The sequence below is a fragment of the Hoplias malabaricus genome, chromosome 18 (assembly GCF_029633855.1).
Source record: "Hoplias malabaricus isolate fHopMal1 chromosome 18, fHopMal1.hap1, whole genome shotgun sequence".
Classification (NCBI taxonomy): domain Eukaryota; kingdom Metazoa; phylum Chordata; class Actinopteri; order Characiformes; family Erythrinidae; genus Hoplias; species Hoplias malabaricus.
This window is the reverse complement of record NC_089817.1, coordinates 11,551,272-11,564,139: the sequence shown is the minus strand read 5'-3', so window position 1 is coordinate 11,564,139 and position 12,868 is coordinate 11,551,272. Positions and strand designations below refer to the sequence as shown.

The window sequence follows — 12,868 nt, the reverse complement described above, 5'->3', positions numbered from 1 at the left end:
CAAGCTGGTCTACCAGTCCTTAATGACCTAGCTGGTAATCCGGCTCTGATCAGTTTATTTGAGCTGGTCTGTTAGCCTTAAGCAGTTGACATAACTGGTGATTCAATTCTGATGTCACACAGCTCCAGGGACCTGGAGGTTGTGGGTTCAATTCCCGCTCCGGGTGACTGTCTGTGAGGAGTTTGGTGTGTTCTACTCATGGCCGTGTGGGTTTCCTCCGGGTGGACTGTGCTCCGGTTTCCTCCCACAGTCCAAAAACACACGTTGGTAGGTGGATTGGCAACTCAAAAGTGTCCGTAGGTGTGAGTGAATGTGTGAGTGTGGCCCTGTGAAGGACTGGCGCACCACCCAGGGTGTATTCCTGCCTTGCGCCCAACGATTCCAGGTAGGCTCTGGACCCACTGCGACCCTGGCTATCTTATCATTCCAGAAGTGAACATCAAAGCAAATCTATGTAGCATTTTTACCTTAAAATTACAGCTTGGGCATCATTATGATGATCTGCTACTCTGGTCTAGGCACATTAGAAACTGCACTATGCAAAAAGGAAACCTCTTCCTATTGTTGTGTAATTCTTTAAAACACACATTACACAAACTCAGACAATGACCAACCAGAAGCCTAACACTGCTTCTAGCAGCTGCTAAAATCAACAGACGTGAACAATGTCCAGCTAGTGGGCAGTAACACAGCTGATAGTGGTGGCTAAGATCATCAAGGGGTGATCTTAGGTGTTTTGAACTGTTGTTTTTGTGTTGCATGTGTGGGGGTAGTTTTGGGGAAGTTTTGAGTTGTTCTGTTTTTGTGTGTGTTTTTGTGAGCCTTTGGGCTTGGTATGTGACCGGAATGCTGTTGGTCAGCTAAGGTCACCATGAGGGTGTTGTGGCAGCTTTGGTAATGTCCCTGCTGATCTCATCACATACCATGACAAATACTACCTCTCAGTTGTAATTATTCACAAGTTTTTTCAGGCCATTTCAAATTATGAGCATTAAAAGCACCTGTCCCGTCTGTATTATTATTATTATTATTATTATTATTATTATTATTATTATTGGTGTTGTTGTTGATGTTGTTGGTAATAATAATAGTAATAATAATAATAATAGTAGTAGTAGTAGTTGTTGTTGTTATAGTAATAGTAGTAGTAGTAGTTGTTGTTGTTATAGTAATAGTAGTAGTAGTAGTTGTTGTTGTTATAGTAATAGTAGTAGTAGTAGTAGTAGGTGTAGTACATAGTGAGTAATGTAGGAAAGAGTGAATAATGAGACATTTCAAACAAGCCTCAAGTTATATAAAACAGACAGTACTTAAAGGAAAATTCTGAATGGATTATGATCAGAGGGGCAGGACAAACTCTCAGGAAAAACCTAGGGAAACTGTAATAGAATGAGATGATGGAGAAAACTCTTCCCGTTCCCTTTTGGTGGTGCATTGACCGACCGACAAACCGTTACTTTTTCATGTCATTTTTATAATGCAATCCATTAACACAAGTGTTAGTTGATGAGATAAACATTTAGATTTCTTTTTCAACTGAGCATAAATTTAACATTAATATTTATCACCATCTGGCTAAATACTTTGTGGTGAGTTGGTAGAGTTTTGGGCTATTTTTGTCCACTGGAATCAGTGAGTAGAAATAGTTAAAACATTATTTCAGCAATTTGTCGTAAAAACAATATTAGAGTGTTCTGTACTATTTGGAACACCAAAAATTGCTGAAAATGTACTGAAATTTTCTGAAATCAAAGTTACTGGTAATGCTCTCTAGAAATATTAAAGTTTTAGAATGAACGGGGCAAAAAAATTGTAAGGGATCCAGCCACCAGAGGGCATCAGACACGTTCTGAGCTCACTTTTCAGCCCGTCTTTCGAAGGGAGGAGCGGTGGGCTGTCCTGCAGTTAACATGGTGAGAGCTCTAAGGAGCTGTAGTTTGAGTTTTGGCGCTCCGCACAAATAACCCTTAGAAAATTGCCTGGCCTTTGGGCTGTCTTGGCGATGTTTAAGAAGGCGAAGAGGTGTAACTTTAGACGGCGGAATGATTCAGAAGACGAAGAGAGAGAGGACCTGCAGGTAGAGCCTCTCCAGAACGTGGAGCAGCCGCAGCAACAGCCGGTGCTTAGCGGGCCTTCGACTGCTGAGCCCGCCTCTCACTCTGGGGATAGTAACGCCGCCAACAGCCATGGAAACGGAGCCATAAAAACCGCCAAAGATAAGAAAAATAGGAAAGAGAACAAAGAAGAGCCCAAAGTCAGTCTTCTTAGCTTCAACGACGACGAAGGTAAGGCTTAACACTAGCTTAATTGCTAGCGAGCTAACTTGGCTAACTACGTTAGCTCTCCGGGTAAATTGAGGTAACGCAGAATACGTTACGACGGCATATTTTTTCTTTTGATGTGTAAAATTATCATTTCTGTAACTTTATCATTTTTGCACTTTGTAACAAAGGTGCACTAACGTTGCTCCAGTGTCACATAGGGTTAAGCTGGACTGGACATTAATTCTATATAAAAAAAATATATATATATTTTAAAATAATAATAAGAATATTATACTGCCAGTTCTGCATTACTTTTATTCATAATACATATGTTATTGTATTTAAAATTTCTATTTGGTTAACACAGTTCCATCATAGTCAGATCCTTGTATAATTTTTAATTACTGTATTTATTCCTTGCAATATGGTGTTCCTATTCCCAATGACTTAACGTGTCTGCTTAACGTGTGAGGCATTATAATATGAACTGTGTCCAAATAGCTGCTCATCACGTTTCTTTTAAAATTGCAGCAGAGGTTGCTTAATTTTCAATTTATATATGTGTCATTTTTGGGTAGGGAGGCTTTTCCTTTGGAACACTACACAATAGTGTTCCTCTTATTTCTCAGTTGGCCATTTGTTTTATGAATGCTGTTATAGCCGATACATCGTCTTTTGTAATGTGTGCCCTCCTGCAGGAACCTGAAGCTGTGACAGTGACACTGGCTGCTGCGCCACCTGCTGTCTTGATTTTTTTTTAATATTCATTTGTTTTCTAATTCCAGAGGACACTGAAATTTTCAGAATAAAGAAGTCCAACCACAGTAAGAAGATTGTCAAGCAGCTCAAGAAGGAGTACAGAGAGGAAAAAAGTATCCCCGTGATTCCAGAACCAAGCACGCGGCTTGATGGTGCGAAAAAGCTGAATATTGTCATGCTTTAATTGTGTAGAACAGGGGTGCCCAACTCCAGTCCTGGAGGGCTGCAAAGTTTGGTGATTGGTCTGCTAAAACACACCCCTTAAACCTGGCAATTAACAGATGAGTTGACTCAGGTATGTGTGAGCAGAGGTATAACCAAACTTTGCTGGATACCGGCCCTCGAGGACTGGAGTTGGGCACCACTGGTGTAGAAAGTTATGGTTATTTCCACTGCATGTGATTGGCTAAACTCACTTTTAGCTGGTTGCTTTTCCACTAGCACAACTCCCACACAAAATGGAGCCGGTGACATCGCAAAGCCCCTTCTCTAACAGGAACAGCAGGCTTTGAAACCACAGCGGCTGGCAGCAAAATTAGCCGCTATTTACTGGTTGTGTATTGTTTATAAATCACATTTAGTACCTACTCTGCTTGATTCCTACCAGGCATGAGCAGAGACTAAAAAAGTACTCAGTTCCAGGGACTGGGTACCAGATTTGTCTAGTGGAAAAGCAAAAGAGCCAGGTTAAGTTGTTTAGGTTCCATGCAGTGGAAAAGTGCCATTAGTTACTGTGGGTGTGTACATTGCTATTATATTGTTTGTTTCACTTTTGTCAAATCTGTTTGGGACAGTTATTAAAGATGAAACGGCAGACAGCAGAGGTAGCAGTGAGCAAGGTGAAGGTGAGATGGAGGTGGACAGTAACGATGAACAAGAGGATGAGAATGATTCCAAGTCAAGTGGTGGAGCCTTTTCTCAGACTTTATCTGCTCTTAGTTCCCTCAGACCAGGTTTGTATATTGGCGTTTTCCAGAAAGTGATTGTATACCTCATTTTTCTATTCAAGATGTTAAGTTTATTATTGATGGCCTTGCTCCTCTCCAGGTGAGATCCCAGATGCAGCTTTCATTCATGCTGCCCGTAAACGACGGCAGATGGCCCGTGAGCTTGGAGGTGATGCTCCATTGGTGGAGGCAGAGGTTGCAAATAAACGCCTGGTCCATGAGGACGAGCAGGGTGGCAGTGATGAAGATGAAGAGAAGAGAATTGTTTTTAGTGGCGTCAAACAGAAAAGCCAACGGCAGAAAATAGCAGAAGAGATTGGTAAGTGTTTGGTGTTGTTGGGGAGGTTAGTTTGTCTAATAAACCAATTTGTGTAAAATTGTGAATATGATCATTTTATTTTTGAATTTTTGGAGTAACATCTTTAGCTTTCTGATTTGTGTGTTTAGGAGTGTGCTAATGGTCTTTGCTGTTGCAGGTATTGAAGGCAGTGATGATGAGGCTCTGGATACTGAAGGTAATGATGAGGAAGTTAGTCGCTGGGAGCAAGAGCAGATCAGGAAGGGCATTAGCATTCCACAGGTAAGCTCCTCACTTTTCCATTTAAAGTCAAAATGCTTAACGTTAGATATATACTGCTGGGCTCCAAATTTACAAACATAATCAGACTAAAAATTCACATCTTCTAAAATAAATGCATTGGAAAAATATAGTTTATTGCATATTATTTGCTCATTTTAATATTAATATTATAAAGTTTGGTGTGGGGGGTTCTGTTCACTCTGTTCACACTCGCTTTAATGAATGAGGGCCAGAGTGTTTAATGTATGTTTAAGTGTCTCTGTCTTCAGATTTATCAATTTAATATACTTAATTTCAGTATATATACCTTCAGGCTGTAAATGTGTTTTACATGAACACAAAATAAAGACCAAAGCCAAAATGTATGCATATACACCAAATCTAAATGTCACATATATATTAATATGCTTAATCTGCAGTTCATCTTTTTTTTTTTTTTGTTTAATTGTCTTTAGGTCCAAACCAGTCAACCAGAAGATGCAAACATGTACTACCAAGCTGGATATGAGACCCAGCCATATGGAGTGTCATATAGCATGCCTTATGGATATGCTGCTGTTGGGGCAGACAACACCAAACCTATAAAATCTGAGAGCTCAGTACCCTACCCCATCCCCAGCAGCAGCCTCACCCCCATTTCAACATCTCTGGTAAAGAAACGGCTCACAGACAGGTAGGCTCAGAGCGTCTCTCTTTTCTGCTTGTCAAGCCACCTTTTCCAACCCAGCCATGTCCGACACCCATGCTGAGTGAAGCACAACAAGCTTTCTTGATCGGTCCCTAATGTGTTAAGCCCAAATTTTAAACACATTATTGACTTTCTTATGGTCAGTGACTATCCAAAGCAGTTTCCCCACTGGATAGGAGCGGTATGGATTTCTCTGATGAGATGAAGGTTGAATCAGGACATGCCCATGTCACATGGGTTTTTCCTTCCTGCCGCTGTTTACACTTAGTGAGTTTTGAATGAATGTTTGTAGGTTGTTAGTATCTATTTAGGTTTCAGTAAAATACTGTCTTCCTAACTGTTACTGACTCGAGTCAGTGTCATTGAGAAGACTTCATTTCAGGCTTTTACTTGGGGTGTATTCACACTAGGCAATTCGTACCTTGCCCAAGCACATTTGACCACCAATTTTCAGATAGTTGATCAGTGGCTCACTTGAAGTGGTGGACACAAACTCGGGATGTTAGGTAAATTTAAGGACTAGTTGTGTTGCAGTCCTTTTAATGGAGTACAATTAATGAAATATTACTACATATTCTTAATTGTTAAATCTGTAAGGCAAGTGAGAGGGCAGAGATTCAATGCTGAAAAAACGACCCCAGATGAGCCACAAAATTATTCACTAATGTTGTTCTGTGCAAAGGCACTTTTATTCAAAACAGAAGGCCAAAGCCTGTGGACTTAGTGATGCAGTCCTGAACAATAAACACAATAAAGGCAGGCTAATGGTGGAGTGGGGAGGGGTGACAATTGTGCTCGGACATGGTACCATTCAAGTGATCAGGTGTACATTCTTTGACCACAGATGCTGTGCCCTGATCCTGGAGTTCTGCTCATTTGTAGCCCTTTTGTAAATTTATAGAAAATTTGAATGGAGTATCTTCAGATACACACAGGCATGTCTGGTGCTTTTTTTTTTTTTTTTTTTTTGAGTGGGTGCTGATGTATTTGTCCTGTGTGCCAGGCTGAGCTCCATGCGCCAGGGCCGTGATGCTAGTGCCCGGCGCTATGAGCAGATCCAGGAGGAACTGCAAGCCTCCAACAGCAGTATCCTGCAGCTGGAGGACTCCTCGCAGCACACGGCTGAGCAGTACAAATTTTTGCAAGAAATGCGAGGGTATGTCCGAGACTTGCTTGAGTGTTTCAGTGAAAAGGTAAGAAAAAACTAAATGGCTGTTTTTTTTTGTGTTAGCCTGATTCCTGTTTCTTGCTTTGTGATAAGTGGTTTATTGTCAATTTTTTTTTTGTTGTTTATTTATTTATTTTGTTATATTTAATAGACATTGTTTTTTGATAGTTGAAGTTCTGTGTAGTAAATCGAATTATTGATTAATAACGTCAGGTTTCATGTTCAAGTAACTGGAAAGTGATATGTCTAACAGGCATTAGAAACAGGGTTATCAGTTGGCCAGCCTATTTATTTGTTTCGGTTCTAAGTTTGTGTTAGCGTTGTGTGATGTCAGTAACCTGCATTTAATTTACTTCAGCTGTTCAGGACAATGCGCAGGGTCGCGAGTATTGATATTCATTTAGCAGTGCTCCCTGAAGCACTTTTTAACAGCATGTCTCTAATTTCTGCTTTTAGGGATGCATGAAGACACATTATGGTGTTTCACTGTCTTTGCTGGGGCACAATATTTTTGTTTTTGTGAATAGAAAAATCAAATGGGAGTTTTCGATATTACTAAAGTTTTAGTATACACTTTATATTCTAATACATTAATTTATAACTATAAAGAAAAAGAACATGGCTTTGCACCACAAGTGCAAATACTTCTTAAAGGCTGATGTGTACCTGATGGCAAGATCTATATGTATCAGTGTAAATTTAGATGTGCTGTGTTTTTATTGGATAATAATTTCAGGACAACTATTGTATCGTTGTGATCATATGTTAATGCCAAACGTGAACAAAGCTAAAAGCCAGTTCGGCTGGACTGTTTGACTGATGAATGGAGTTGGCTGTGACTCTGAACTCTTGTGCCTCAGCAAAAGGCATAGAGGCCCAGAGCCACTCGTGTGCTCTCTCACTATCTCTCTCGCTCTCCCACTGTTCATCTGGGAGCAGCCATCACAGAACCCATCATATCTTTCAGGTGCCTGCTATTCTGGAGCTGGAGGCTGCTATGCACCAGTTACTAAGGCAACGGGCGGTACGGCGTGTCCAGAGAAGACAGGATGATATTAAAGATGAATCGGCGGAGTTTTCAAGCCTTTCAAGTCAGTCCATCTTGAAGGTTTTTATAATTTATTTGAATGGCCTCATTTTTCCCTCTTGTACCGTAGTATTCATACTTGGTCACAGTCCTGTTTAGGTTTGCTATGCTGTTGCTGGCACATCTAAACAGATACACCTTTAATATTGATAATGCACTTAATTCTTCCCTTTACTCCTCATTAGTTTGCACAGTCAGTTCTGTGCCTTTTTATTTTTGTGTGAGTGTTTGCGTGCCTGTGTTTGTACGAAAGAGATTCTGAACACTCTGTAATAAATGTATTCAGTTCTCTTGTGAGAATTGACTGAACCAGTGTGATACTGTCACATCTGAAGTGTTGCTAAAGTGCGACATCAGTAAGTATGAGTCAGGGAGTGGTACAAAGTTATCTTCTAAGACAGATTACACAAAATGCCTCACAGACATTTTAAAGCTGTCGTGCAATATATCTCGTCACGCACATATCTGAAATAGCAGACATGATTTTACATAAGGCTGACTTGACAAAGCCTATGTATATGCATATACATAATTAATGAATTTGCAATGTTAATTCCATATATTTTAGTACTAGGGCTGCACAATTCCTTAAGAATAGGAGCTTTATCTAGCTCCTTTCTGTTGCAGGCAAGGCTGTTATGGCCCCTAATTTGGACCCTTTTGGCAGAGATCGTGCCGCATATCAGGAACTTAGCAAACAACGGAGGGTAGCAGAGCGTGAAGCCAGGAGGTATGGCACTCAATTACACATTTAAACAGTTACTTGGGGATGTGATAGATTGGGCAGCTGTGTTATGGATTTGATTATGTTTCTGTATGTTTGTTTGGTGTAGGACACGCCGCAGACAGGCTCGAGAACAGAGCGGGAAAAGAGCTGAACATAAAGAGGGGCTATCCAGCGATGATGAAGAGACCTCCACGGACATAACGAGCTTCAACCTAGAGAGAGGTAGCCATTTGAGTTGCAGTGTTTTGAATGTTTCGGACCACAAGCTAACAAAATAATTGACTAATGAGACGACGACTTCTGAAGAAGTGTTTTGTTTTTATTTTATGGCCTATATTATTATTTGCTGAGGCTTATTGTTTAGAGGACTGGGCTTAATACTGAAAGGTTGCCAGTTCGATTCCCACAATCAGTGGGAACATCCATGGCTGAAGTGCCATTTAGCAAATCATCTAACCCTCAGAAGCTCTGCAGAGGATGGTTGCCGGTGTGTGTGTGTGTGTGTTTGTTTTCACTAGCCTGAGTGTATGTTCACTACTATGGATAGGATAAATGCGGAGGTAAAATTTCATTTTCCGGTTGTACAATTATCATAAAGCGTGTCACTAATTCACTATTTATTTATCATTTCTGGGGTGACTTATAATCTAATAACATGTAATATCATGAGCACAACATCTTGTACAAATTACGCTCCTCCTTAATGAGGCATTGAATTTTTTCACATTAATAAAACACATGGCTTAATAAATAGGTTTATGTTTAAGGGTCTAACTTTATTTTTATAAGTGCTGTACTGTGGGTATTTTTTTATCCATTTCGCTCTCACCTTAGTCTTTTCTCTCTGTTCTTACCAATCTTCTAGATCGTATTTTGAAAGAATCAAAGAAGGTCTTTGAAGATGTTATAGAAGATTTCCATTCTTTGGACTGCATCAAGACTCGATTTGAAGTGTGGCGAAAATATTACTTTACATGTTACAGAGACGCTTACATCGGCTTGTGTTTGCCTAAGCTCTTCAATCCCCTGATCCGGCTGCAACTCATCCCATGGTCCCCTCTGGAGGTATGGTATTCTTAACTCTTGACAGATATCAGCTTAGAATATTCTACAGACTAAGATGGATGAGCAAGCAGAAATGCATTGAGAATTACCTCGATTCAATGAGTGTCTGTGTGTGTCTTCTGTCTGTAGGATGAATGCCCAAACTTTGAGTACATGTTATGGTTTGAGTCTCTGCTGTTCTATGGTTGTGAGGAACTGACTAGTACAAGTCAAGAGGACATTGACACTGGCCTGTTGCCTGCCATTGTTGAGCGAGTAGTCCTTCCTAAACTGGCAGGTGAGTAGATCTCTGAGCAGTAGTAAGGACTAAGGAGGTTAAACCATTTTTAAGCCATTCGTTTTAAAAATGTGTATATTCTTTTTCATCTAGTGCTTGCAGATCAGGTGTGGGACCCACTATCATGTAAAGAAACATGCAGGCTTGTAACCTTCATGAGACGATTGATAAGAGGCTACCCAACTATACTGCATGGGGAGAACCGCAACACCCAGGTTAGAGCATTGAGCATGTCCTGTCCTTTCAGCCACATCACAAACTGATGGTGCCATGAAATATTCATGTGAAAGGCTAAAGATGCTGTCAAAATTACAACTTCATGGTTAATGTAAAATAAATATAAATGTTTTTATGATGGTAGAATGGTGTGAAAATTAAATAAAAATAAATATAATAATGATAAAGATATACTATTACAATTAAATTCACACAGTGTTTGATTTAATATGTAAATGCTGGTTTAACAGTCAGATTTTACCAGAGGTGAATTGGATGAATAAGGGCTAATGTACTAATTTGTGCTAGATAAGTTAGAGATAAACACAAGCTAGTAACAACTATTTTAAGCCAATAATTAAGTAATATTACTTGCTTAAAGGTCAGGGTTTTGAGTTCAGTACGGAGTGTTGATGTGTAAGCTTGAGTACTGTTGTAAACGAAGGGTATTGTTATTAAATATATAATGTAAAAAGTAGAAAAATACAAGACACAGCAGATATTAACTGATGTTTACATTTGCAGGAGTTGTTGAGGACCATCGTCATGCGAGTACGCCGCTCATTGGATGAAGATGTCTTCATGCCCCTGTTTCCAAAAACGTAAGTCGCCTGTTGTCTTATCATAGAATATTTTACACAGATATATTTTAAGAAGAAAAATGTTACAGACCTAACTTTTATGTTATATTACTTGATATTCATGGCTGGTCATTCCCCTTTCAGTGTGATGGAAAACAAAAATTCTGGTCCATATTTATTTTCCCAGAGACAGTTCTGGTCATGTGTGAAGGTATGGTAAAAACTTTTAATAAGTGTGTGTGTTTGTGTGTGATAGTGTGTGTTCCCTCTGAAGGTTGTGCAATTAAATCATTTGCTTAAATGTCCCATTATATTTGTATAATATATGTATGTATATAAACGCTTAAAATATTCTAGTAAATTGAAAATCCAAATTAAAGTCTGATTTTCAAATGCGAAACTATTTTAGTCAGTTTCGAGTTATTTCTGATATAATTGTGGGTTCTACTTTTTTATGAAAGGATACCAACATTTGTCTACATCTGTATATGCAAATTAATATTTTGTTACTTGCTACTTTATATTTTTAAATATTTTCTGTTACTTCTCTAATTTAAATGCCTTCCTTGATCCCCAATCTCTCTCTGCAGCTATTGGGGAACATACTGCAGTGGGATGGCGTCCTGTCTCTAAATACTCTGAAGGAGCTTGCTATTGACAGTACCCTAAACCGCTACATTCTTTCAGCACTACAGATGGCAGATGCTGGGGAAGACAGTATGGAGAAATGTCAGCGGGTAAGAACGTTGTCTGTTTAACTACTTACTGTATCAGTCAAACCCTTTGGGGTTTATTACACTAAAGTAGCTTTGTTTTATAAGAAACCTATAATATGTTTTGTGCTACATGCTGCCCCCAGGTGGTGGAATGTTTCCCCGTGCACTGGTTCAGCAGTCTGAAGGGCCAGCAGACTCTGCCGCAGCTGGAGAACTTGTGCCGGTATATGAAGCACCTAGCCAGCTCACTTTACCGCTCTAGTCTCACAGCCTCTGATGTGGACAAAAGGAATGCCAGGTAACAGTTGTAACAGCTTTTCCATATTTGACACCATTAAATGAGGTTTTATGCACAATATGGCATATGTAAACATAAGCATTTTAATTTATTTAAAGCACTTTTGCATTTAAAGCTCTCATTGTGCATGACTTATTAGCACTCTGTACCAGAGTCTTCAAATAAGGAAAATTTAACGTAAAACGGAACTGAATCTTGACTGCAGAATTGGAAACCTGAAAATGTGTAGTTACAAACATAGCTAAATGTTACTGTTTTGCTGTGCTGACAGTTACAGGTAGAAATATGAATGTATTATGAATGTTTTGAAGGCCTTCTTGAGTATGACAGGTCTTATGTTCTATCTGTTTCCTGTACTTAGGGAGCACATTAAGGAGGTGGTGAGGCTTCTAGGACGACTCAACGCTCTCGATCATGTAATAGCTGTTGCATCAGAGCATGGAATTAAAGACATTAAGACACTGCTGGAGAGTAAATGAAAGAGATGGCACAAGAGGAGCCATGACTAAATCTGTGTATATATTGTTGATATTGTACATGTCTTTGGGCTGGGAGAGGGTTTTTATTTTTTCTTTTACCCCTTGCTGACGTGCTGGTGCTGCGCATACCTGTGTAACCCACACAAGGCAAAGATCACAATGCTGGGGAAATTGGTTTGTAATTTATGATGGATTGTTTTGAGACCTCAACACTGCAGAATTTCTGAAAGGATACCATAGATCAAATTCAGTGGAACTTTATGGAAACTTACACACGGTCATTGGAATGCTGAAAAAAGTGCTGATCCATTTCAGGTGTTTGGTCCAATATGAGGAAAATAGGTTTGATAATGTGGGCTTCCAGTGGTATGTTTTGAAGATCTGTATGAACTACTACTGTCTGCCATGTGAGACATTCAGCCTATGCTCTTTATTCTGGAAGCACTTTTGTTTTTACAACTAACCTGTATTCCGTTTGACGAACTCAGACTGAGTTTTCCTCATGGTCACTAACTGCAACAGTCTTTTTAAAATTCTTACTGAAAAGTTCCATATGCTGTAGTATAAATAGCACTCTCACCTTGCTTGTGTGCCATATATCAGTCTTAGCAAGTGACAGGTGTTCTGTGTATTTTCAATCAATGATTTATTTCTTGATTGAAAGAATGTTTTATAAACCTGAATAAAAGTCTCTCGATAGAAATGTTTTCCCACTAAGCTATTTTTAATTAACCTTTAATATAATTTTTTGAACATTTGTGTTCTCCTTGTGTCCATGTGGGTTTCCTCCCATGCTCCAAAAACCCACGTTGGTAGGTGGATTGGCTACTCAAGTGTTTGTAGGTGTTTTGAAGGACTGGCACCCTCACAAGGATGTGTTCCTGCCTTGTGCCCAATGATTCCGGGTAGGCTCTGGACCCATTGCGACCCTGAACTGGATAATAATTTATTACACACTGGAAAAAACATTTGTGGTGCTGTTACCTATAGGTCTCTGCTAGGAATAGGGATTATTT

At 39.5% G+C, this 12,868-nt stretch overlaps 1 protein-coding gene across 1 annotated transcript; it reads left to right on the top strand.

The window, feature by feature from the left end:
• Window positions 1-1,892: 1,892 nt before the first annotated feature.
• paxbp1 (PAX3 and PAX7 binding protein 1) lies at window positions 1,893-12,544 on the top strand. The gene is made up of 18 exons (XM_066651430.1): window positions 1,893-2,285; window positions 3,050-3,175; window positions 3,818-3,976; window positions 4,071-4,289; window positions 4,447-4,550; window positions 5,006-5,223; window positions 6,242-6,431; window positions 7,374-7,497; window positions 8,121-8,223; window positions 8,327-8,442; window positions 9,086-9,285; window positions 9,415-9,562; window positions 9,656-9,777; window positions 10,304-10,380; window positions 10,504-10,570; window positions 10,950-11,096; window positions 11,219-11,373; window positions 11,735-12,544. Exons 1-18 carry the CDS (start codon window positions 2,003-2,005, stop codon window positions 11,850-11,852), a joined length of 2,676 nt encoding a protein of 891 aa, XP_066507527.1. The 5' UTR covers window positions 1,893-2,002; the 3' UTR covers window positions 11,853-12,544.
• Window positions 12,545-12,868: the final 324 nt, after the last annotated feature.